The sequence below is a fragment of the Hyaena hyaena genome, unplaced genomic scaffold (assembly GCF_003009895.1).
Source record: "Hyaena hyaena isolate Hyena2069 unplaced genomic scaffold, ASM300989v1 scaffold_49, whole genome shotgun sequence".
NCBI lineage: Eukaryota > Metazoa > Chordata > Mammalia > Carnivora > Hyaenidae > Hyaena > Hyaena hyaena.
Genome location: NW_024080681.1, coordinates 335,100 through 360,742, shown reverse-complemented (window position 1 = coordinate 360,742; position 25,643 = coordinate 335,100). Strand labels below are relative to the sequence as shown.

Below are 25,643 nucleotides of genomic sequence, written 5' to 3'. Positions count from 1 at the left end.
TTCTATTTGGCCATTTTGTAAAATTAGAGTTGGTTAAAGTAGCACTAAATTTTCTATTGTTAACCTACCCATCGTTACCTTCTCCTCTCCTACCTGATTTTAGTCATTATTATCTCTCTGAGTATTTATCTTTGCACTACTAAAACTGCTCATACCTATATTACTTCATTTGGTTGTTCTAAATGGATATTATTTGATGTACTGCTGGTATATGTGAGGCAGTCTATGACCTTATGTTTACTGTCCTTTTATCCCCTCCCAGTTTTAATTTGTTGGTTATATAATTTTTTCATTGTCAGGGCATATAACATTTGCATTTGAATTGGTTAACATTATTTCTGTATTTGTTTTAATCCTTTTTCACAGTAAATGTGTTGATTGCTGGTCTATTTGTCATGTTTTTAGTTCTCTGTTTGGCTGAAGTTCATCCTCTAGTAATTTCCTCAAGAATGGCCTGGGAACAGCATTGTTTGAGGTCTTTCATGTTCAAAACAGTTTGGTTATATCCATTCTCAAAAGATAGTTTGGCCAGGTATAAAGTAAGTTGGATCCTACTTTTAGGATCTTGTTTGTGGGGCTCCAGTTTAAAATATTGAACGTTGCTATTGAGAAATCTTGAATAAGCCTGAATTACTTTGCCCTTTGTAAATGATTTGATCTTTTTTGCCTGGCTGTCCATAGAATTTCTTTATTTTGGAAGACTGATAATTTTAATGTTTATTTATTTTTGAGTGAGAGAGAGAGAGAACATGAGTGGAAGAGGCGCAGAGAGTGAGGGTGACACGGAATCAGAAGCAGGCTCCAGGCTCTGAGCTGTTAGCACAGAGCCTGATGTGGGGCTCGAACTCACAAACTGTGAGATCATGACCTGAGCTGAAGCCACCGAGGCTTCCCTGAAAGACTGATAATGTTATAATGACATGATTTAGTGTTGGGAATTTGGGAACTTATTTTAGTGGAATTTTCTTGCTTAATATTTTATTTATTTTATTTTATTTTATTTTATTATTTTTGTTTGTTTATTGTCAAGTTGGTTTCCATATAACACCCAGTGCTCATTCCAACAGTTGCCCTCCTTCATACCCATCACCTCTTTTCCCCTTTCCCCCAACTCCCTCAACCCTCAGTTTGTTCTCATTATTTAAGAGTCTCTCATGGTTTGCCTCCTTCCCTCTCCTTATCTGTTTTTTCCCCTTCCCCTTCCTCATGGTCCACTGTTAAGTTTCTCCTGTTTCACATATGAGTGAAAAAACATGGTATCTGTCCTTCTCTCCCTGACTTATTTTACTTAGTGTAACACCCTTGAGTTCCATCCACGTTGCTGTAAATGGCCAGATGTCATTCTTTCTCATTGCCATGTAGTCCATTTTATAGACAAACCACATCATCTTGATCCATTCATCAGTTGATGGACATTTAGGCTCTTTCCGTGATTTGGCTATTGTTGAAAGTGCTGCTATGAACATTGGGGTACATGTGCTCCTTTGCATCTTGATTAATATTTGAAAATATTTATTTTCCAATGACTGTTCACCACTGTTCTCTTTTCTAAATAGTCTTTATCTCTCTGATTTTATTTCTCTACTTTTCCCTCAGTTTTGCCACTCTTTTTAATGTCTTTTTGGTCTTGCCATCTCTTCTTGCTTTTTGGTCTTCCAAGTAGACACAGTTATGTCATTAAGGTTTTAAAATTTGCAGGAAAATTTTTGGCCACTGTTTTCATCAGCATCTGCTCCATGGCATTTTTGTCTGAATTGTACATTTTTCTCCTTTTATCTTAAAGTATTTTTGTTTGAATGTAAGTTTCTGTCGTAGTGAAGAACGAGTTGGATTTTCTTAGGCTAGCTCTTTTGTACAGGGCTTCTTCAGGGAAGCCCAGGTTGCAATGATAATCTTACATCCAATTAGCCAGTTTACATAACTCTTTGCTGGGTAGAAGGTTTCCTGCAAATGCGACTGTGTCTGATTTTATAGCATTGCCTTCTCTGCTTTTCTATACCAAATGAAGTCTGAGAGACTTCTGTTACCCTACTTGCCCCAGCTTCTGCACCTGTTTTTGCAAAGAAAGGATATAGTTTTGCACTTCAGGATGTGTTTTTTACCTCTAGAATGTAAATTTTTGCCGACACTTTCTGTGATCTGTCACTGTTGGGTCCTTTTGACTTCTCTGATCTACTTCCAGCTTCATGTCTTCTGATCTTGGCTGCTTTGGGTAATGCCGTCATATGTTGTAGAGTCTGTGGATTTTATATGGTTCTTCGTTTCAGTGAAAGTAAAATTTTGAGAATTTGTTGTTGTGGCTTTGAATGAGTCCTAGTAGAAGGGGAAATGTTGACTTATATAGGGTGATCATATGGGAATTTCTAATTTACTATTTATTTTTTTATTTAAAAATTTTTTTTTTTTACAAATAGTTTATTGTCAAATTAGTTTCCACATAACACTCAGTGCTCATCCCCAAAGTGCCCTCCTCCATGCCCATCCCTCCCCCCCACATCCATCAGTCCTCAGTTTTTGTCAGCATTCAAGAGTCTCTCATGGTTTGCCTCTCTCCCTTTCCCCCACCATTTCCGCCCTTCTTCTCCCCCTTTTTCCTCCGTCAAGTTCCTCCTAATCCTCCTATACGTGCAAACATATGATATTTGTCCTTCTCTGCCTGACTTATTTCGCTCAGCGTAACACCCTCAAGGTCCATCCATGTTGCTACACATGGCCAGATTTCATTCTTTCTCATTGCCATGTGGTATTCCATGATATAGATAAACCACATCTTCTTGATCCATTCATCTGTTGATGGACACTTAGGCTCTTAAAAATGTTTATTCACTTCCGAGAGACAGAGAGAGACAGAGTGTGACCAGGCGAGGGGCAGAGAGAGAAGGAGACACAGAATCTGAAGCAGGCTTCAGGCTCTGAGCTGTCAGTACAGAACCCGATGCGAGGCTCGAACTTACAAACTGTGAGATCATGACCTGAGGTGAAGTCAGATGTTCAACTGACTGAGCCACCCAGGTGTCTCTCTATTTTGCTATTTTAAAAAAACATCCAACCTTCTTTGTTCTGAAAATCTTACATAAATTTTTAGGTACTAACAAAGCAATCAAACATAGCTGTCCACTGGTCGGAGTGAAGATGAGAATGGTGTTTAAGTGGTATCTACTGTTTAAAATTACAGCGTATGGCCTTAAAGTTTAAAATTTGCAGAATGGCCAACCCAGGAAAATAAGGGATAACCCAGGCCTGCAGTGAAGGGTAGAACCAAAAGGGTTTTAGGACTGAATAAAACTTGACCAGGTGATCTTGGACCATAGCTCAGTCATGCCATCTATAGCTTTTTCTGCCTTCCTATAAAACCTTCCATCTAAGCCTAATTCTCATTTCTTCAGTTGCTTTCTTGCCTTTTGACCTCTGGACATTTTCTGTGGGATTCTTTGCTTTTCTATAAATTACTAAATTTTTTGAACTGGGTTGTCCATTCTTGGTTTTCAGTGGTTTATTGTTCATCTGTCTTAAAAAGGGATCTGAAGCATTGCTTAAAAGATACTATGAATGAAAAAAAAAAAAGATACTGTGAATGAAACTAATGTAGCATAATATGATAACTATACTAAAAAAAGATACTTTGACATTTAATATTTGTTTTTAAAATCTGATCCTTTTTTATTTAAAAGAAAAAATGGAAGCACAGGAAACAGTTGATTATCTATTATGTATATCATAGTTTATGAGTAATGAAGGTAACTTTACCTTTTATAGATGTACCAAATTAGATGTTTCTGAAAACATAACCTTGTAGCACACTCTACTATAGACTACTTATTTTGTAGATTTCAGGAAGGAATTGAATCTCAAATATGACTCAATAGCTTCTACAGTCTGAAAAGCAGATTTAATGTTTGAATATATATCATTGTCCACATTTCTAATTAGGGACACTATTCTGTATATATAATTTTTGTGCATTATAATTTTTATCATTGTTTGAGATTACTCCTATGGTAAAATGGCAGAAGAAGTCAGGGGTTTTGTGTATCAAAATGATACTATGATACATATCATTTGTGGTAAGATACATTTTTGAGATTTTTCTCATAGTGATGATGGATTTACTCTGAACTGTCCTTTTCTTCATTATCCTTAAATTCAAAACCAGTATGTTTTAGAAGGAACTTAGCCTTATAAAAGTCCTTAGAAATAGTCTGACTTACCTACTGTTGAGCTCTTAACTATGATATGTGTCACAAGAAGGATCTCGAAACGTAGAGCAAAATCTTTCTCATTTCCCTCTTTTCTTTGTGGTTTCATTTCAACTTTATTATTCTGTGTGGTTGACTACAGAGGATCATGTAGTATTAAGGATCTCATGTATTTGTCCTAATTTTGCTTATGGATGCAACCTTAACTCTTAAACCACAAGTTTTGTCACTGTTTGTGGACCCATTTTATTCAGTATTTTCCTCCTTTCTTTTAGATCTAAAGTAGATCTATTTTAGACTTTTTTCTTCGTGTTTTTTTCTTAAAGGTTTCAGAACTGACAGATGAAAAACATAAATGTAATTGGAAGAAGTGTTATAGGCCTGTCTTGGATCAGCTTCCCATGTGATACAGAACACTTTACTGATGATTTAACATTTCAGTGTGGTTGAAGAAGAAATGGATGTTATCTTAGAAATGGAATAGAGTTGTGTTTAGAGTTTCAGATTTTTTTTTTAAATGTTTTATTTATTTCTAGGAGAGAGAGAGAGAGAGAGACAGCGTGAGCAGGGGAGGGTCAGAGAGAGAGGGAGACACAGACTGTGAAACAGGCTCCAGGCTCTGAGCTGGCAGTCAGCTCAGAGCCCGACGCGGGGCTCGAACCCAGGAACCGCGAGATCATGACCTAAGCGAAAGTCGGACGCTTAACCGACTAAGCCACCTAGGTGCCCCTAGAGTTTCAGACTTTTTAATGTTGTTATTGATTTATTAAGTAACACATTTAGGAAGAGTTTAAGTCAGCTGGTTTATTTTATAAAACTCAGCTGCCTGGGTGGCTTGTTGAAAAATACATATTTCTGGGCCCTGTATTTAGACATTGTGGTTTATAGGTCCGAAGTGGGCCCTGGAATTAGCATTTTGACAACTACATTAGGTTTTCTAATGTAGGTTTCTTTGAACTGACCTTTGAATAAAACTGCCCTAGAGAAATTCTACAACTGAAAATGATGTATGATAAATGAATTAGTTAAATCTTGTTGGGAAAAAGAAAGCCTCAAATTTGAAAATATTCCACTTTAGAACCAGTTTATGTGACATCTTGAGTTTACTCATCTCATGAGGAACTAAATTTTCCCTTCAAAAATTTAAGTATTCTAGATTTCAGCGTGTTACTGCTGCTTTTTTTTCCCTCGTACATTTTCTAGCATCTTGAGTCTGGGCAATGGCAAATTAGTTGTACTCAGTTTTTAGCTCTAACTAGATATTATGAAATTTCCTATATCACTTGAAAATTAAACATCTACATTATGGCATGCAATCTGCATTTCCTTTCTGTGCTCTATCTTGTCATGAATATGAAATGAATAAGGTTTGTTTGTTTATTTATTTATATATTTATTTATTTAGAGAGAGAGAGTGAGCACTGGTTGGGGGAGAATGAGAGGGGGTGAGAGAATGAATCTTAAGCATACTCCACACCCAGCATGGAGCCTGAAGCAGAGCTCAATCCCACAACCTTGAGATCATGACCAGAGCTGAAATCAAAAGTCAGACGCTCAACCAACCAAGACAACCATGTGCCCTGAATGAGTTTTAGTTTAGTTAAGCATTTAAGTTATCATTCAGTAATATATCCAAAAAGATAAATTGCAAGGAAAAAATTGTTAGGTCAGAAGCCAATTTCTGGTTTTAGTTTTTCTTTAATAAATTTTTGTTGTTGTTTATTAAGATATAGGTGTTTATTGTTATTTGGAGTGTATGTACCAAAATCTTTTGGTGAATATTTTCCCAGATACTTACCAAGCATAGTTTTCCATGGTCTGGCTTTAGTTGTAAATATACAATTGTTTTTTGATGTCTCTTTTTTTAAGGGATAAATAAGATTTCTGTTTTTTCTCTTTCAGTACTGTTGTCCAGACATGATAAATAATTTTTTAGGACTGGCTAAAACAGAATTTTCAAGTACAGCAAATAAAAATAAGACTGTTGATTCAGAGAAAGGAAAATTGATCATGTTAGTTAATGACTTTTATTATGGAAAACATGGAGGAGATGTTCAAGAAGAACAGAAGACTCACACAACCTTTAAGTGCTTCAGTTGCCTGAAAATTCTTAAAAATAATATTAGGTATGTAAATACTTATTTTTATTTCTCTTTGAAAATTGGAATGCTAAAGATACAACTGTTGTATCTTTATCTTGTATTTCTCTGTGTCATTCTAGATAAGCAGTTTTAATACTTTTTATTAAGAACAGAGGCACATTATCCTGTTGAAGAGCTTTTGTTCTTTCTTGTAATTTAGAGTTGACTCCTGGATCCACTTAGTTGTATCTCTTTAAGATAACTTAAGAAAGGACAAACTTTGTTTCAAATAAGGGAAAATTAACTTTTCCCCTATATTATCACTGTTTTAGGGATTTTCATGAGATCATTTTCATTTTTAGCTGCTTTTGAATTTTATTTTTCTTCACAAAAAGTACCACTTCAGTATGTTTTGTCCAGTTTGACCTCTTCCATATTGATCTTACTTAATGCTCAGATCTTTCAGTTCATATTTATAATTTTGGAACGTTTACCATGCAGGAAAAGTGATCTTCTTTAGAAAAATACCAGTTCTAGGAAGCATGTTGGCTTTGATTTCCAAATTTAACCTCTTGAAAACTTAGAAATTTAATTCCCAGTGTAATTTTGAAGACTTATACATGTATACTTTAAATTTTACGACCTTTACTTTGTAATCTTCGTGTTACATGGCATATTAGTAGTTGTCATCCTATTAATGAGTATGTAACAAGCACAGAGTTGCAAGATGTATTGATTGATATTTTTCATTGGTTATAGAGCTTGACATTTATATTAGGTAAGGTTGTTTTTCCACCATTTTATTATAAAAATTTTCAGACATTCAACAGAGTTTTAAAATTTTTACCACAGGTATTTGTATACTTACCACCTTGATTCTACCATTAACATTTTACTGTACTTGCTTTATCAACATCTATTTGATATCGTGTATCAAACTGTTCCTTTTCCTCACACATTTCCAAGTAAGTTGTAGACATCATTGGTTTGTGTGTGTTTATACAAACATACATACGTATGCTTTTCTGTGTTTATATTTGACAACTATTATTTGTAAGTAGCATTCTTAGGTACCAATAGGTTACTTCTGGACCTATTATTTATTTCATTTTCCTGTGAGTTCTTAGGTCAGAAAAGAAGGATATAGAAAAACCCTGAAGTACATTGTTATATGCTCCTATAACAATTATTAAAGGTTTATTTCTGGTGGTAGTTTATAGTTTCCAAATCCTTTCACGTATGTTATTTCATATGAGTTTCACATTTCCTTATCACTTTTTATTAAACTTTAACAGCCATCAATAGTTAATGGTCTTAGTAGTTTAATAGAAGGGTTATTGTATTTTTTGGTATAACACTGAAACAATATTACAGTATAATGCTGTCACCTATTTCCATATTCTTACTCCTTTAATAGTAAAATATATCAGAAAAATCCTGTTAATCAATGTGGTGAATGCATAGAAATATGTTTCACTGACTTAGTTCTTTGTTATACTTAAATATTATATATGTGATATGTAGTTATTTCAGCAATAACTACAGAAAAGAATTCATCAATATAATTAATCTGAAATTTCAATAATTGGCTCTAATTCTTAATCATTTCAGACTAAAATGTTAAAGGAAAAAAAAACAGTCTTTTTTCCATACATGAATACTATTTACATTTTTAAATAAAATTTATTTACTTGAAAGGATTACCACAAAAAGCAGCCATGGTCATGAGAGAAATCTTTTTGCTTTTGAGATTAGCCCACTTAGTATTAAACATATGAAAACTAACAATTCCTTTGTTATTATTTCAGAAGAGTAGTTACACATTTTAGAGTACCTGATTATTTAGAAGTTTTAAGCAAACAGCCCTTATAACATCCAGGAATTGAGCATTTTTTAAAATACTGATTGTTTAGTAATGTGACCTTAATGGTAAATACTTCATAACCAAATAAGTTATATATGTTAAAAAATATTTTAACACTAAAAATTGGGAAGACAAACTGATGTTTATAGAGAATGGTAAGAAATTAATAGCTATAGATTTTTATTCTCTGCCTTAGCAACATACTGTGATGTGATATTTTTTTCTCCTGCATTGAGTGTCACCAAAAACAGGTTTATTTTTTCTTTGAACATCCTTGTAAGAAGTTTGGTTTTTTTGTTTCCCTCTTTTCTATCTTTTGGTTTAAGAGCATGAGTTCTTGGTGGAGGCTCATATAACAATTGAGAGTAAGCTTTCTAGTTATGAGATTATTTTGTATAGACACACTTTAATTGCTTAAAGTTGTGAGCTGAAAATTTAATGGCTCATGACCTTTTCTCTATGTATAATATTCCAAGGCTAGGATTTTCTATAGGTGTTTGTAAGGCTTGTGTTAAAACCAAAGGAAGACAAAAAGATACTTCAAAGTGTGCCATAACTTGTTCAAGAGAAGTAGTATTGTGGAGGGGGAAAAAGGAGATAAATGTTATATCCTTCATGGTGACTGCTATCCAGATTAATAACATTATCACTTACTTTCTAGATTCTTTCATTTACAGGCTCAAAGTGAATAATTGTTAATAGTTGACCCAGACTAAAAATTGTTATAACTTTACTTTCAGATTCAGCAGAAAGCTTCAGTAAGCTTTTTTAAATAGGTGTTCCCATTTATATTGCACTCTTTGCTGTCGAAGGTCATAGTTCCTGCTCATAAGAAGCCTTTTAGGGAAGCTGAAATAGCAGAATGTAAAACTGAAAAATGGACGTTGCCTACAAAGGGCACAGTCTGCAAGTTAAAATGAATGGTCTGTGCTAACAGTAAACCAGTATCATTAAATAAAACAAAAGGTTCTTGTAATTGTAGGCATTAAAATTGCTATTACATGCATTTAGAAACCAAGACACAATTAAAAATACCAGTAATTTGTCTTTTAAACAGCTGGAATCTATTGTATATCTTCACAGCCTTTAAAGATTTCTCTCATGACTCTAGCTGCTTTTGGTGGTAGGGTTTCCTTCCTTTCAAGTATTTTATTTCCTTCCTTTCAAGTAAATAAATTTTGTTTAAAATTGTAAATAGTATTCATGTATGGAAAAAAAGACTGCTTTTTTTTCTTTAAAAACATTTTAATCTGAAATGATTAGGAATTAGAGCAAATTATTGAAATTCAGATTAATTACATTGATGAATTCTTTTAAAACAAAGATGAAAAGAAGATGTTTAGCCACTTAATGAAATACTTATTTAAAATCTACAGTTTTCTAGAAGACTTTAAGGCTTTTGAGATTTTATTTTAAGTAATGTATCTATATTTTTAAGATTTAGATTCAGATACTTAGTTTTTAGATTTTTGTTTTTAAATCTGAATTTTTGCACCTGTTGACAATCATTTATAGGTTTATGAACCACATGAAACACCACTTGGAACTTGAGAAGCAGAGCAGTGAGAGCTGGGAAAACCACACCACCTGCCAGCATTGCTACCGTCAGTTTCCCACACCATTTCAACTGCAGTGTCACATTGAAAGCACACATACACCCCATGAATTTTCTAGTAAGTTACAGTATTGGATATTATCAAATTTGTCATTGTAACTCTGAGAAAACCTTAAGAAGCTTGTTAGAAAAATAAGACTAAGAAAATTGACTTTGGAATTTGGGGGAAAAATGAAAAAGCTTTAACTTAAAACTACCAAAATTAAAGTTCCTCTTGTAAATAATTCATTAAGGTAAATAACCTGTGGGTTATATGTGGGGAACTAAATTAAAAACCTCATATCGTAGTTTTCAAATATGAAATTTTTAAAAAGTGACTATAATCATAGTTAAAGTGACACATTTTGGAGCTAGATAGCTTGAGTTTAAGTCCCAGGTATGCCTTTTAATAGAACTGTGTGATCTCCGGCAACTTATTTAATATTTGAATAATGAGAATTATAGAAATACCTGTTTCATAATGCTGTTATGAGAATTAAATGAGCTAATATAAGTTAAGTACTTAGAACTGTGTTTGGCACACAATTAGAAACTATATAGCTGTTATCCGCTACTACCACATTACTATTGATATAGATATATAAAATGAATTTTATTTATATATGTTTGTGTTTGCCTGGTAAGGATACTTCATTTTTAGGCATAATTGACATATAGTTTCAGTTATACAACATAATGATTTGCTGTTTGTGTGTGTGTGTATCTTAAAATGGTGTAATGTCTTTTTCCTCACCACTTTTAGCCATTTGCAAAATCTGTGAATTATCATTTGAAACAGAGCATATTCTTTTACAACATATGAAGGACAATCATAAGCCCGGTGAAATGCCATATATTTGCCAGGTATATATATATTTTATTGTGTACACAGTGTTTGGTTTGTTTGGTTTCTCTTGTTTTGATTATAAGATTTAAACTTATTGGGCCAGGGGTCAGCAAAATTTTTTTTTCTAAAGCACCAGGTGGAAAATATTCAGGCTTTCAGGATCATATAATCACTGTTGCAACTAATCAACCCTGCCATTATAGCACAAGGGCAGCCACAGACAATAAGTAAATGAATGTGATCTGGCTGTGTTTATTTAAACTTTATCTATGGACACTGTAATCTGAATTTCATATAATTTTATGGGTCATGAAATATATATTTTTTCCTATCTAAAGATAAAATTGGTTACTAAAATAAAAATCCCTCTTGTAAACTATTAATTTAAAAACCTTTGATATAACTTATGCATTGTATGTAGGGGTCAGCAGAGAGTTGAAATTGGCCCACAGGCCATTTTTACCCACTCCTGATTGGACAAAGAATCCTGTGGCTAATAGACAAATATAGAGACTTAATATATAGGGGAGAGTGTAGGCATACAAGGGAAATATGAAATGCTTTTACTTACAGAGAACTCTACCAAATGCTTTGGGATTAGTATATTTTCAGAATTTGAAGAAATAGAAAAAGAAGATAAAAATATATTGCCAATGCCATATAGCCTGGAAGCCATTTACAATCTAAAAGAAAGTGCTGTTTTATGTAGCAGAAAAAAACTTTATAGGACAAGAGGTGTTAAAGCTTGAAAATTCAAGTCAAGATGGGGATGATAAATAAAAATAGCTGATAAAAAGAAGGGAATCTAGTTATGTTTTGGGAGCTATCCCCAAACTGAAAGATAACTTTTCTCTCTCAAAGATTATCTTTCAGTGCTTGCATTAACGGGTTTCTTGATTGGATAGTTATGAAAGCTGAAATGAGTAGCACCAATGTTCTTCTAAACAAATGACCTATTATTGTTACTTTGTAATTGCATATCATTATACATTTTCAAGTTAAACTAAACCTTTTTTATTTGTAGGTTTGCAATTATAGATCATCATCATTTTCTGATGTAGAAACTCATTTTAGAACATCGCATGAAAACACTAAGAACTTGCTATGTCCATTTTGCCTCAAAGTTATTAAAATTGCAACACCCTACATGCATCATTATATGAAGCATCAGGTGAGATTTACCAATTCTTGTTTGTTCATATTTTTTTTTAGCAAAAGGATAGATTATTACTGAGAACATTGGTTAGATTTGTTCTACAGGGAAGCAAGGTTATTTCAAATGACATGATTAGTTTTCAATTTATGCAGATACTTGTGAAACTTTCACTTCTTTTCTGTGATACTTTTCTGGTGATGTTGTAGCTCATGAGTGAAAATTCTGAAAAATAGCTGGAAATCAGAAACTTAGTATTGAAGGAAAAAAGGGAAAGTGAGTGGAATATTCAAACAATTGGATATTTCAGAGCCCAGGAGTGGATATAGGAATGATTTTGAAGGTAGTTATCAGGTGTGGGAATGATTTTGAAGGTGGTTTCTTTGCACTGAGAAAGAAAGAAATTGAGGACAAATAATCTTGTTTTCCTTTTTCTCTTCCAACCTTACTTCCACTTTTAAGCCCCCTTAATTATGAGAATACATGTTGTTATCATTGACCAGAAGTGGTCTTTTATAGCTGCCAGTGATAAAGGAAACAGTAATGACACTGCTTAGTACATGAACTCTGCCAAAGAACTGTATTTAGGCCATCACTTGTTTTGTGGATGACTTATGTTAGTTCTGCTATGTAATTTTTGGGACCCAATATTAGCACTTATACCCTTCTCTTGAATTCTGATGTTAATGCTTACTAGTTCTTTTCCTGAAGCAATTAAACGACCCTTTGTTTGGGTTGAAAACTTTTATGTAACACTGATGTTGTTTTTAAATGCTTGAAAGAGCAACAACAGTGTCTTTGCCAAAATCAGAACTCACTGGGTTTACAGAATCTGATCATGTAATCAAGTTTTGCCACCTCCCTAATCAGCTCATTACATTTTCTTACTATTGATGAAGTTGACACACTGATTGGTGCTCACTTTGCTTTCAGTTCTGGTCATAAGATAATCAACTTGTGGTTTTTAAATGGGAAAAATCATAAAAGTAGAATTTCCAAGTGAATTTTATTTTACATTTTTATTTAAATTCCAGTTAGTTAACATACATCTAATATTAATATCAGATTTAGAATTTAGTGATTCAACACTTAAATACTACACCTGGTGCTCATCACAAGTGCCCTCCTTATCCCCATCACCTGTCTAACCCATAGCCTACCTCTTTAAACATTGTTTACCTCTGATAACCATCTGTTTGTTTTCTCTCATTAGGAATCTGTTTCTTGCTTTGCCCCTTCTTCACTCTCCTCATGTTCAGTTGTTTTCTTTCTTAGATTCCACATCTGAGTGAAATAATATTTGTCTTTCTCTGTCTTATTTCGCTTAGCATAATACTCTAGCTCCATCCATGTCATTGCAAATGGCAAGATTTTATTCTTTTTATGGCTGAGTAACATTCCATTGTGCATGTGTGTGGGTGTGTGTGTATATACCACATCTTCTTTAACCAGGTGAATTTAGTATCACCTATGTTGTGACTGGGATGATACTCATCTTTGAGAATCTCTGGCAAGATCTTTCTATTCTAGGTTTCCTCAGTAGTGTTCCATTAGTTGTTAGTAAATGTTTCCCCCAGAATTGTTACTGGTTTAGAAAAATTTGACAAATGCCTAGATTTACAATATTAAACAGTTTGTTGTCTGGTTTTTAAAATAGGACTTCTTGAAACTTTTAATATGCTAATGAACTTTGTGAATCTCCAAGCAAGGGGTATAGTATGCATTAGTCCCCAAACTTTTTTGCCATTGATGACTTTCAAATGGTACCCCTTTATTTGCACAATACCTATTAACGTTTTTTTGAGGAATAGAATTTTGGAAACACTATTTTTGGTACTCTTTATTTAACCTTTGGCCTTTAACTTTGAATGAGAGAATGAAATATTAATAGTAGTGCTATTTCTTTATAGGACTTTTAACATAATTTTCTCCACATGCTTTCCTAAGCTCCAGAGTGAGATGTAGATGTGGGAAGAATAATAATTATGAAAGAGATGTGTGAGCCCACTCTGTGGGCTATGTGATTTATAAGGTTTTTATATGCTGAGTTTTGTCTTAACTTGCCATTGGTGCCCAATTTTCTTTGGTTCATATGGAACATTCAGAAGGCAGGCAGCATCAGTAAAGAGGGGCGAAATCTGTTAATAAGGATCATCAACATTCTTGAATGTATTTATAGTTTGCATGATTATTTACAAAGGCTAGGACACCATAGTTAAGCAGGATTATGAACTTATAATTGAGGTGACATTATTAGTGTGATATTAGGCAATACGAATTGTTGACTCTTTGGCTCATTTTATTGTCTTCAAAGACTTTGGTTGTAACTTTTTTTTAAAGGAGTTGCATTATTAAGTTTCGGGATTTTAGAGCTTAGAATCCAGTTTGTATGACTTTTAAGAAATAATAAAAATGATTTTGGATGTGTTAAATAAGCTCATTAGATCTTTAATAAAAATATTAAGCAGTTAACATATGCCATCACTCACCTTATGGCAGCAGCAGGTGCTTTACAAGCATTATCACATTCAATCCTCAAAATCCTATATTATTATTTCTAATTTATAGATAGGAAACAAAGTTTTAGAGAAAGTAACTTGCTCAGTGTCTTATTACCTAATAAAAAGCAGAATTAAAATTTGATTTCACAGCCCAGGTTTTTATTGCCTTATCACAGAGTCAGATTGCACATTGGCATTAGATCTAAGGGCAGAAATAACATGTAGTCAGAATCACTCTTAAATCCTTCAAGTTTCCCAAACAACGTGGTATCAAAAAGTTCAACACTGGTAATTATTTCTCTATCCTTAGAATAGATCACTATTTCTTTGAGTGAACATGATGTTACTAAAAATGTGCTGTTTTCTTTATTACTCCTATCACATTGAAATGCATACATACATGAGACACATGCAAGACTTGTGTCCAACTAAGGGAATAGTAGATTAATGTATTCTGTCTCATGATTCTGGACAAAAGTTCATTGAATGGAATGGCAGACATTTTGAACTAGTTAAATTGTATCTGCTTCTTATACCCACTTTCTCTGTCAGTCTCTTGCTTTCCGCCTCACTGTCCATTTATTTAACAGTCCATTTATTGAGTGCCTTACTATGTGCTGTTTTGGCTATTATATAATAGTGAAATAAATATATGTGTTTATGTTTGAATGTATATGCATGGTAACTGTTGATAGAAGGAAAATGTGGAAGATGGAGAGTGCCAGAGAGGTGTTGGGAGTGGAGGACTGGTTGCTCTTATGTATATATTGTGGTAAAACACGAGCCTCTCTGAAGGAAATAAAGTAATAAGCCATGTGGAAGTCTGGGCGAAGAAACATTATACAGACAGTGAAGTGAATATATATATGGGACACTCAAAATATGTCAGAGGACAGTTGTGGCTAGAGTAGAGAAAACTAAAAAGAGAAAGACAAGTAGGAGATAAGGGTGTAGCAATAGAATGCAGGCATGTTTATGTAAGGCCTTGTAAACCAGAAACAGGACTTTGGAAAGCCACGGGAACGTTTTAGCATGTGAAAGATCTACCATGTTTTAAGATCATTGACAGCTATCGAGAGAATAGACAGGGAGGAAAGACTATGACAGGAAGATAGGAGATTATTATAGTAGTCCAGGTGGTAGCAATGGTTTAGTAGCAATGGTTAGAAGTAATGAGGAGTGGAAAAATTATGAAAGTTTTTGAAGGTAGAGCTGACAGATTTTATTAGCGTGTTGGTAATAGGATGTGTGAGTGAGTTACTGATTTTTTTGTCCTAAGCAGCTGTAAGAGTAGAATTTTCATATTCTGTCATAGGAAAAAGACTAAGAAAAGAGCAGATTTGGGCGGCAGGGGGGAGGGGAGGCAGGGAGAAAAATCCAGAATTCAGTTTTGTCCATGTTGATTTGAGATGCATGTTAGCTATCAGGTAGTGGTATCCAGTAGACAGTTGGATAGATATTATTTAAAGCCTTGAAACTGGATGAGGTAACCTGGGGAGTGATTATAGGTAGAGAAAAGATTTCTGGGATTTGGATTCTGGAGAACTAACTTTCTTTTTGTCTTGATATCTGATTTGTGGCTGAGTTTTCTTTTTTTCCTCCTTTTCCTTCAGCACACATAAATGAATATTTAAAAATTGCCTGTATCTGTGATATAATCCAATTCACCACACTTCTAAAATAGTCTTAAGATGCAGCTAGAATAGTCATACAAACACATTATATTTATATATTACTTTGAATTTTGTAAAGAGCTTTAATTTATGAAATGCCTGCTGTGTGCTAGTAATTGTGCCAGGTACTTCTTAGTATTTTACCTTGTTTGAATTTTATAAATGAGTGAGTGTATTTAAATGGAAATAGTGATATATCTGGCAGATTGCAGCTTTTGAAAAAACATTCTTTTGTATTTTATTGTTTAAGTTTGTGTATATATATATATGTACATCCATATCATTTCTAAATTAATGAGAGCATATAGGTAAGATTGTAGTTGATATATAGTAGAAAGAGCACTGGATCAGCAGTCTTGCAACATCAGTAACTAGTTATAGGATAGTGATTCAGTTATTTTGGGTACTGTTTCCCAGCTGTAAAATAGTTACAGGATTGGGTTTCAAGAGGGACTCACTCAAGAGATCTCAATCAGTAAGTAGATGGGGAGTAGTAGTTCTGATTTATGTCTCTACATCAATACTATGCAATGTCGATGTGCCTATTCAAGTTAAAATTAATTAGATAAAATTAAAAATTCAGTTACACTTGACATATTTCAGGTGCTCAATAACCATATGTGGTAGTGGCTAGCATCCTTGTCAGTTTAGCTATACAACATTCTCCTCATTGCAGAAAGGTATAATAGACTGCTCTATACAACCATTTCTAGTGACCTTCTTTGAAATATCTGACTTTATTTTACCAACTTGTCAACCAACTGAAAGTAGCAAAACTTAAAAAGAATTTACCTTTTTCTAGGATAAAGTATAGTATAGCTCATTTTAACCATATCATGTGTCTAAATACTTTAAAATTGTAATTAGAAGAGATTTCACACCACTCTTGAGAGAACTTTCATAAGAACCTACTGATAGACCTTTTATGTTCAATGTCACTACATTTTTGAAACCCAAGTACTAATACAAAGAGGGCTTTTAGAAATGAAATAACATTGCCTTCTATATGGGAGGTGTAAAATACTAGTTTTAAAGTTATTTAGGTATCATTAAAATTGAATCAGAGCAGTTTCAGGACACAGCATTTGTGGTTTTAGAAATTATTTTTCCTCCCTTTTTCTGTTTTTTTTTTTAAACAGAAAAAAGGAATACATCGTTGTACAAAATGCAGACTGCAATTTTTGACATGCAAAGAGAAAATGGATCACAAGACTCAGCATCATAGAACATTTATAAAACCTAAACAACTAGAAGGATTGCCTCCTGGAACAAAAGTGAGTTTAAATGTGTTGTGTTTTTAACATTTTGTATGATAATAGAATTTAATTCCTGCCTCCTTTTATCTATTGAATATAATGCTTAAAAATGATTTCTGATTTTTATTAAGACTTTAACTTTAGGTTTTGTCATTCTTATGTCTAGAAAAGAAACCTTCTGACCATTGTTTTATAGTCGGTGGTATGTGCTGTGCTAAAGTGATAATTCCTTTGTAAAAAGTGCCACTAGATTAACTGTTCCCTGGGTCAGTGGGTTGTGTCAATATCATATAGGCTATTTCTGAGCTATTCCAGTTGGCAGTGTATATGTCAGTTTTATCTGCTAAACTATAAGATGCTTGAGATCAGGACTCATGTTTTATCTTTGTGTCCTCAGCATCTGACACAGTACAGCAAATGCCATAGGTTCTTAGATGTTTATTGAAGTTGTTATTACTGGGTCTCCTCTCAGAGAAGCAAGTTCTGCTGCTGGATAGCATTATGTTTTAAATGAGCAAATAACATGTCTGACTGCATACTGATGATTGTAATTTACTTTTCCCTTTTTGCCTTATATACCTCTGTTTTCTCTGACTTCTTTATATACAGTCAGCTCTTGAATATTTGCTCCAGTGGAGGGAAACAGAGGCATGGATAATCCAAAGTGAAATAATCCCCAAAACATTTATATTTGGCTTTGGGTACTTACCTTTGAATGTGGGTATGTCTGTTATTTGAATTAACTAAAACAATATAAAGCCATGCTCTGAAGACCTAGAGCAAGAGAAGCTATCCAGCATCCCTGCAATCCATTCATTCCATGCTGGGACTAGACATGCAGAACACTAATGTAAGCAGTGCAGTCCTCTCTCATATTTTCCCTTATTAATAATAATAGTAATAATATTAATAATGATACTAAATGTTTTTATAGCACCTTAGAATTAGTCTTTCAATATGCTTTTTCATACATTCTGTTATTTAATCCATACAGCAATCCAGTGAGGAAGACAAGGTAGTTATTGCCCCATATTTTAGATATAGAAGAGGATAACTTACTTATTTAAGGTCACATGGCTAGGAAGACATGGTATGAAATTTAACGTCAGGTCTTTTGATTTCTAGTCCAGTGCTTTTGTGTGATATCAAAATACATGTATTTCATAGGACTTCCTCATAGTCTGTTCCTCCAGTACATGGGAATGTAGTCAGATGATTAACAAGAATGTTGGTAGGCAATTGTTTTTCATTGTCAGCCAACAAATATTTCTGGATACTAAATGATAAGCTTTATATTAGGAAATTCTAAATATAATTAAACTTTCCATATAGTATAATGAATTGATGTAACGTCTCCCATAACCTTTGTGTACATAAATCCTGCTTAATGAGCCCCTGAAAAGAGGAGGTCATGTTCACTTTAGATCTGTTTGTTGTATAGTTGTTGAGGATAATACACGCCTTTCTAGAATTATTTTTCACACTGTGAGATTTAAATTTTGATGTCTATGTTTGTGAATTATTTTACTTAAAGCAAAGCTTAAAAATAGCTATGGAATGTGCTTTTTTAATGGTCTTATAATTTGCATTAACTCCTAATTATACATTAATAACTGTTAACATAACTGATATCAGTACAAAACAATGTAAAACTACAAGTGAATAAATATCAAGTTTAATTTAATTGGGATGAAAATCTAGAATAAATGGAAGACTTAATCTAATTATGGTTTATAGTTGCCCTTTCCAAATGTTTGATGTTTTTTATTATACAGTGATATTTTAATATTAATACCATGATTAATTTTCTAAAGCAAATATTGTCTCCATTTTTGTAGGTTACTATTCGAGCTTCAGTTGGACCTCTTCAGTCAGGATCTTCAACTACACCTTCCATTAGTGCAAGCACTTCTACCCTTCAGCTCTCACCTCCAAGGACTAAAAATATAACTGCTAAAAATCCCACAAAATCTAACACAAGCAAACCTAATACAACTAAACCCAATACAAGTAAACCTAATGCAAGTAAGCCTAATGGAAGTAAATCTAAATATAAATCAAAAATCTCTAATATGCAAAAGAAACAAAGCACATTGGCTAGTAGCAATAAAAAAAGTAAAGTCAATACAGCATTGAGGAACTTAAGGTAATCTTTTATTCCTCATATATAATTCTAATTTAATCTTAAGTATAAAAGCTATAATATAAATTTACCTTATTACACATATCTCTTGTACATTTATATGCTACCACTATGACATAAAGGCAAAGAAATAATAAAAAGGTATTTTTTACAACTATTGAGCAGAACCTGAATTACTATTTTTTTTTAATAATATTCACTTATTATACTGGTATTATATGTTGTGCTTATATCTTGGGATGTTTGTATTGCTTGATTTAATCCCTCTTACGCCAGTGAAAAACACTGACTTATGTTAGATTGTTTACACTTATTCTAGCTGTTGTTCCATAACAGCTTTTTCAAATTACAACTCTTTATTTACACATGTTCATTTAAACACGTTGGCCTCTATTAACAGAATATTAAGAAGGCCCTCCCTTATTATTTTTATTTTAAAATATATATCATTTTCTTTATATCTCCATAAGGTATCGTCGGGGAGTTCACAAGTGCATTGAATGTTGTTCCGAAATAAAAGATTTTGCAAACCACTTTCCTACGTATGTCCATTGTAGTTTTTGCAGATACAACACTAGCTGTAGCAAAGCCTATGTAAATCATATGATGAGGTAAGATGAGTTAAACATCTGTAATTACCAATTAAAATTACAGTCAGCAAGTTCATTTTAAAACAGTTATTCTTTTAGAAGCCAATTTTTCTCTTCAAGGAGCTAAAGGTCTAGCAGTAGGGAACTTTTAGGATAATGCCTTGTGTACTATTTTCCCAGCATAGTAACTCAGAATTACTGGAACTGAAATTGTATGAACAGTTAGACTAATGAAATAAGGATAGGTTTGTTAGGGAAATGGTTTCTCTATGGGTATTTTTTTTTTCCTATAGAATTTTTAAAAATGGTCATTTTCAAATATAAAAGGTCAAATGTTTTAAATGTATTTACTAAACAAATACATGTACTCTCATGAATATTATTCTTTTAAAAGCAATCCATTTGAGAGACTCCAGGATTTTTAGTGATGTTAGGAGCTTTATTGAGTCTATTTCTTTCTTTCTCTGTAATCCATTGTCTTGTCCGTTCATCTGTCCATCAAACCATCTATTCTTACATTCATTCATTGAGTGGAATGAGAGAGTGTTCCAGTCATGGGACTGTTGTTGGAATTCCTTTTTATTAATTCATTAAACTTAGGCTTTTGAGTACCTAATATTTACTCTGTGAGAGAAAGCATTTACAGCTCACATTGCTTTCATTTTTATCTTATTAATAGGGCCATCCCTTAGGATGGATTTTTATTTTTTTAAAAACAAAAATTATTTTGATATAGAGCAGTTAGGTTGATTAATCAAAGTGGGGTTCCATTTTTTTTTTTAAAGTTAGAATTGAAGTATAACTAAAAAGTGATTTTCTTACAAATCATAAAATGTCCTCTATGTTACTTTCTGGTCATTTATCAGCCACTCTTTTCAAGGATTCACCCTCCTTTCTTGATGGTTTTAGCACCTCTCTCCCACTTATTTCCCCCCTTCATGATTAATTAGCCTGACCTCATGGGACCTGGACTTCTTTATGGCCAGTTCTTCACATCAGCTTTGAAGTTCTTGTACCCCCTTTCTTACACCACTCATCATACCCACTCTTCATTTCTTTCCAGTTCCCATTACCCTGTGACTTTAAGGGACTTTGACTCCTCTTTTCAGTCTAGCAGCATCTGTTTAACTTTATAGTCAACCTCACCTTCAGTTTCCTTCTTTCCTTCCTTCCTTCCGTCTCTTTTTTTTTCTTTAATTTTTTAATGTTTGTTTATCTTTGAGAGAGAAAGCGCTCGCGCACGCAAGTGGGGGAGGGGCAAACAGAGAGGGAGACACGAAGTCCAAAGCAGGCTCCAGGCTCCGAGCTCTCAGCACAGAAGAGCCTAATGTGGGGCTTGAACTCACGAACTGCGAGATCATGACCTGAGCTGAAGTGAGAGACGCTTAACCAACTGAGCCACTCAGGTGCCTCATGTCTCTCTCTCTTTCAATTCTTCTTTATTTTTATTTATTTAAAGTTTTTCTGTATTCTCAAGATTTTAATTTAGTCTCTTAGTTGTTATCTGGCGTACTGGTAAGTACTCAATTGCAAGTCATCCTTGTAACTAGTATTTAAAACTTCACATCTTTTTCTTGTTACTTCTATCTAGTCACTGATTTCAGAAATCAGATGTCCCTCTTCTCCAAACTTCCTCTAGTTCTTCCACAGTCTTGTTAAATTAATTTGCAACGTCATCTCTTCTCTCACCCAGGTTTCTTTTGCTTATAAGTGTTTTCAGGGATTTTTTTTAAGAGGATGGAAATTTGTCCCTACTGCTTACTATCCTTATTTTTCATCTTCCTCTTACCATGAATATTTGTAAGAAGTGTTTACTAGCTTATTTGTGATTGACTTTTCTACCTTTTAACTTGAGTATCCCCACATACCAGCTAGCACTGCCACTTTAAAAGATTATTTGTCTTGTATTTATCACCATGTTTATTCACTTTTGTTCACTTTTACTGCTCCATTACTTCTTTAGAGTATTTGACATTGTCATCATTCACTTTTGAAAGTGTTCTCTTCAGCTTAAATTATTACCACTATCTTTTGCCTTCCTTTTTGGCTACTCCTCTATTTCATTGTCTTTACTTCCTTTAACTCATCTTCTTTACATTTGCTTTCTTGGTAACTTAACCTGTGTCACTTTTACCTTTCAACTTTAAATCATCCAGTTTTAATCCTTAGTCTTGCTGAGGTCCAACTCTGTATTTCTAATTATTTTATATGTATTTTTACCTTTGACTCACGAGCATCTGAAAGAACACAAATGATCCAACCTTATCATCTGTCTAGAATTTACATGGCTACTACCTAAATACTCTTGCAGGATATCATTTTGATTGGCCACTGTGCATCATGATTTTCTGAGACTTTCAGGCATAGAATTCAGTGATTCATCTCTTACATATAACACCCAATGCTCATCCCAACAAGTGCCCTCCTTAATGCCTTTCATCCATTTATCCCATTCCCCAACCCATCATGCTTCCAACAGCCCTCCGTTTGTTCTCCATATGTAAGTCTCTTATCGTTTGTTTCCCTCTCTGTTTTTATCTTATTTTTTTTCCTTTCCCCTCTGTTCATCTGTTTTGTTTCTTAAATCCCACATGTGAGTGAAATCATAGGATATTTATCTTCCTCTGTCTGACTTATTTCTCTTAGCATCATACCCTTGAATTCCACATTGTTGCAAATGGCAAGATTTCGTTCTTTTGGATCACCAAGGAATATTCCATTGTAAAAACATACCACATCTTCTTTATCCAGTCATCAGTCGATGGACACTTGGGCTCTTTCCATAATTTGGCTATTGTTAATAGTGCAGCTATAAATATTGGGGGTGCATGTGCCCCTTCAAATATGCATTTTTGTATCCTTTGGATAAATACCTAGTAGTGCAATTGCTGGGTCATAGGATAGTTCTATTTTTAATTTTTTGAGAAGCTTCCATACTGTTTTCCAATATGACTGTATCAGTTTGCATTCCTACCAACAGTGCAAAAGTGTTCCCCTTTCTTCACATCCTCGTCAACATCTCTGTTTCCTGAGTTATTTGTTTAACCATTCTGCCAGGTGTGAGGTGGTATCTCACTGTGGTTTTGATTTGTGTTTCCCTGATGAAGAGTGATGTTGAGCATCTTTTCATATGTCTGTTCACCATCTGGAAGTCTTATTTGGAAAAGTGTCTGTTCATTTTTAGCCCATTTCTTCACTGGATTATTTGTTTTCTAAGTGTTGAGTTTGAGAAGTTCTTGAAGGATTTTGGATACTAACCCTTAATCAGATATGTCATTTGCAGATATCTTCTTGGGAGAATTCTGTTTGTTGTCTTTTAGTTTCGTTGATTGTTTTCTATGCTGTGCAGAAGCTTTTTATCTTGATGTGGTCCCAGTAGTTGATTTTTGCTTTTGTTTCCCTTGCCTCCAGAGACATGTCTATTAAGAAGTTGTTGTGGCTGAGGTCAAAGAGGTTTTTGCCTGTTTTCTCTCCAAGGATTTTGATGGTTTCCTGTCTTATATTTAGGTCTTTCATCCATTTTGAGTTTATTTTTGTGTATGGTGTAAGAAAGTGGTCAGTATTACTTCTTCTGCAAGTCGCTGTCCAGTTTTCCCAGCACCATTTTGCTGAAGAGACTTTTTTCCATTGGATATTCTTCCTGCTTTGTCAGAGATTAGTTGACCATACATTTTGGGGTCCATTTCTGGGTTTTCTGTTCTGTTCTATTGATCTGTGTGTCTGTTTTCGTGCTAATACCTTACTGTCTTGATGATTATAGCTTTGTAATATAGCTTGAAGTCCACAATTGGGATGCCTTCAGTGTTGGTTTTCCTTTTCAACATTACTTTTGTTATTTGAGGTTTTCTGGTTCCATACAGATTTATAATTGTTTGTTGTAGCTCTGTGAAGAATGATGGTGTTATTTTGATAGGGATTGCACTGGATGTATAGATTGCTTTGGGTAGTATAGACATTTTCACAATATTTGTTCTTTGAGTTGGCGAGCATGGAATGTTTTTCCATTTCTTTGTGTCTTCTTCAATTTCTTTCATAAGCTTTCTATCAGCATACAGGTCTTTTACTTCTTTGGTTAGGTTTATTCCTAAGTATTTTATGGTTTTTGGTGCAGTTGTAAATTAGATCGATTTATTGATTTCTCTTTCTGCTGTTTCATTATTGGTGTTTAGAAATGCATCCAATTTCTGTGTTTTGACTTTATATCCTGCAGCATTGCTGAATTCATCTATCATTTCTAGCAGTTTTTGGTGGTGTCTTTGAGGTTTTTACAAGAATATCATGTCATCTGCAGAGTGAAAGTTTAACCTCTTCCTTGCCGATTTGGATGCCTTCTTTTTTTTTGTTGCCTGATTGCTGAGGATAGGACTTCCAACACTATGTTGAACAACAGTGGTGAGAGTGGTCATCCCTGTCATATTCCTGACCTTAGGGGGAAAGCTCTCAGATTTTCCACATTGAGGATGATATTAGTGGTGGGTCTTTCATATATGGCCTTTATGATTTTAAGGTATGTTCCCTATATCCCTACTTTATATTTTTTCTTTTTTTTCTATTTCTGGTTTTTATCATGAAAAGAATGCTGTATTTTTTTCAAGTGATTTTTCTCCATCTCTTGAGAGGATCATGTAATTTTTATCTTTTCTTTCATTAAGGTGATGCATCACCTTGTTTGATTTATGGATGTTGAACCACTCCTGCAGCCTAGGAATAAATCTGACTTGATTATGGTTAGTAATCCTTTTAATGTGTTGCATTCGGTTTGCTCATATCTTGTTGAGAATTTTTGCATCCATGTTCATCAGCGAAATTGTTCTGTAATTCTCCTTTTTAGTGTGGTCTTTGTCTGGTTTTGGAATCAAGGTAATGCTGACCTCATAGAATGAGTTTGGAACTTTTCCTTCCATTCTATTTTTGTAACAGCTTCAAAAGAATAGATATTAACTCTTCTTTAAAGTTTGTTAGAATTCCCCTGGGAAGCCATCTGGCCATGGACTCTTGTTTGTTGGGAGATTTTTAATTACGGATTCAATTTCTTTACTGGCTATGGATGTGTTCAAGTGTTCTACATCTTCCTGTTTCAGTTTTGGTAGTTTATATTTTTCTAGAATTTGTCAATTTCTTTCATATTGCCCAATATTTTGGCATGTAATTGCTCATAATATTCTCTTATTATCGTTTGTATTTTTGTGGTGTTCGTTGTGTATGTTCGGTTTTGTTAAACCAAGAATCATTCCACCCTTCTCTCTCCCATTTGTTATAGGTTTCCCACCTGTCCTATAAACCTCTAAATCCATTCTAATCCAAAACATTGCCAATTAGGCCACCTCTCTCATACCCTTTTTCCAGTTCCCAGTGAGCCCAACCCTGTTCTTCCTTGTCATCACACACTGAGCTCCTACTCATTGTTAGTCTCTTATAGAATTAAAAGCTTCTATTGCCACTCTTAGGGTTTGGTAGGTCTCTTTTCCTTTTTATGTACTTGTATACTTGCCTCATTCACCGCCTTAGGTATCTCCCATTGAATGGCCCCGCCATTACCTCTACCCAGTGTGGATTCATATTATAGGCTTGAATTCTATATGTACAGAAGCTTCATCTTCTCCAGTGGATGAGTACCTTTAATATCTATCCTATATCATGTTGGTACTCGTAATTGGTCTTTTTCCCTCTGGTCTCATATCTGCTCCAATCCATTCTTTAAAGATTCCCGTCTCTATAAGTTGACTTCTCTTCCTCAGAATACAG

At 33.9% G+C, this 25,643-nt stretch overlaps 1 protein-coding gene across 6 annotated transcripts in view; it reads left to right on the top strand.

Moving 5' to 3' along the window:
* ZNF280D (zinc finger protein 280D) overlaps positions 1–25,643 on the top strand; it is a 137,967-nt gene that overhangs the window by 57,720 nt on the left and 54,604 nt on the right. For 5 of the 6 annotated variants that reach the window (XM_039230637.1, XM_039230634.1, XM_039230635.1 and 2 more), the window contains 7 exons: positions 6,099–6,322; positions 9,657–9,814; positions 10,499–10,599; positions 11,607–11,753; positions 17,049–17,183; positions 19,004–19,311; positions 19,779–19,919. In XM_039230637.1, the coding sequence (XP_039086568.1) occupies positions 6,099–6,322; positions 9,657–9,814; positions 10,499–10,599; positions 11,607–11,753; positions 17,049–17,183; positions 19,004–19,311; positions 19,779–19,919 (1,214 nt within the window). The remainder of the gene's footprint in view (positions 1–6,098; positions 6,323–9,656; positions 9,815–10,498; positions 10,600–11,606; positions 11,754–17,048; positions 17,184–19,003; positions 19,312–19,778; positions 19,920–25,643) is intronic. The other variant, XM_039230636.1, reaches the window with a different exon arrangement.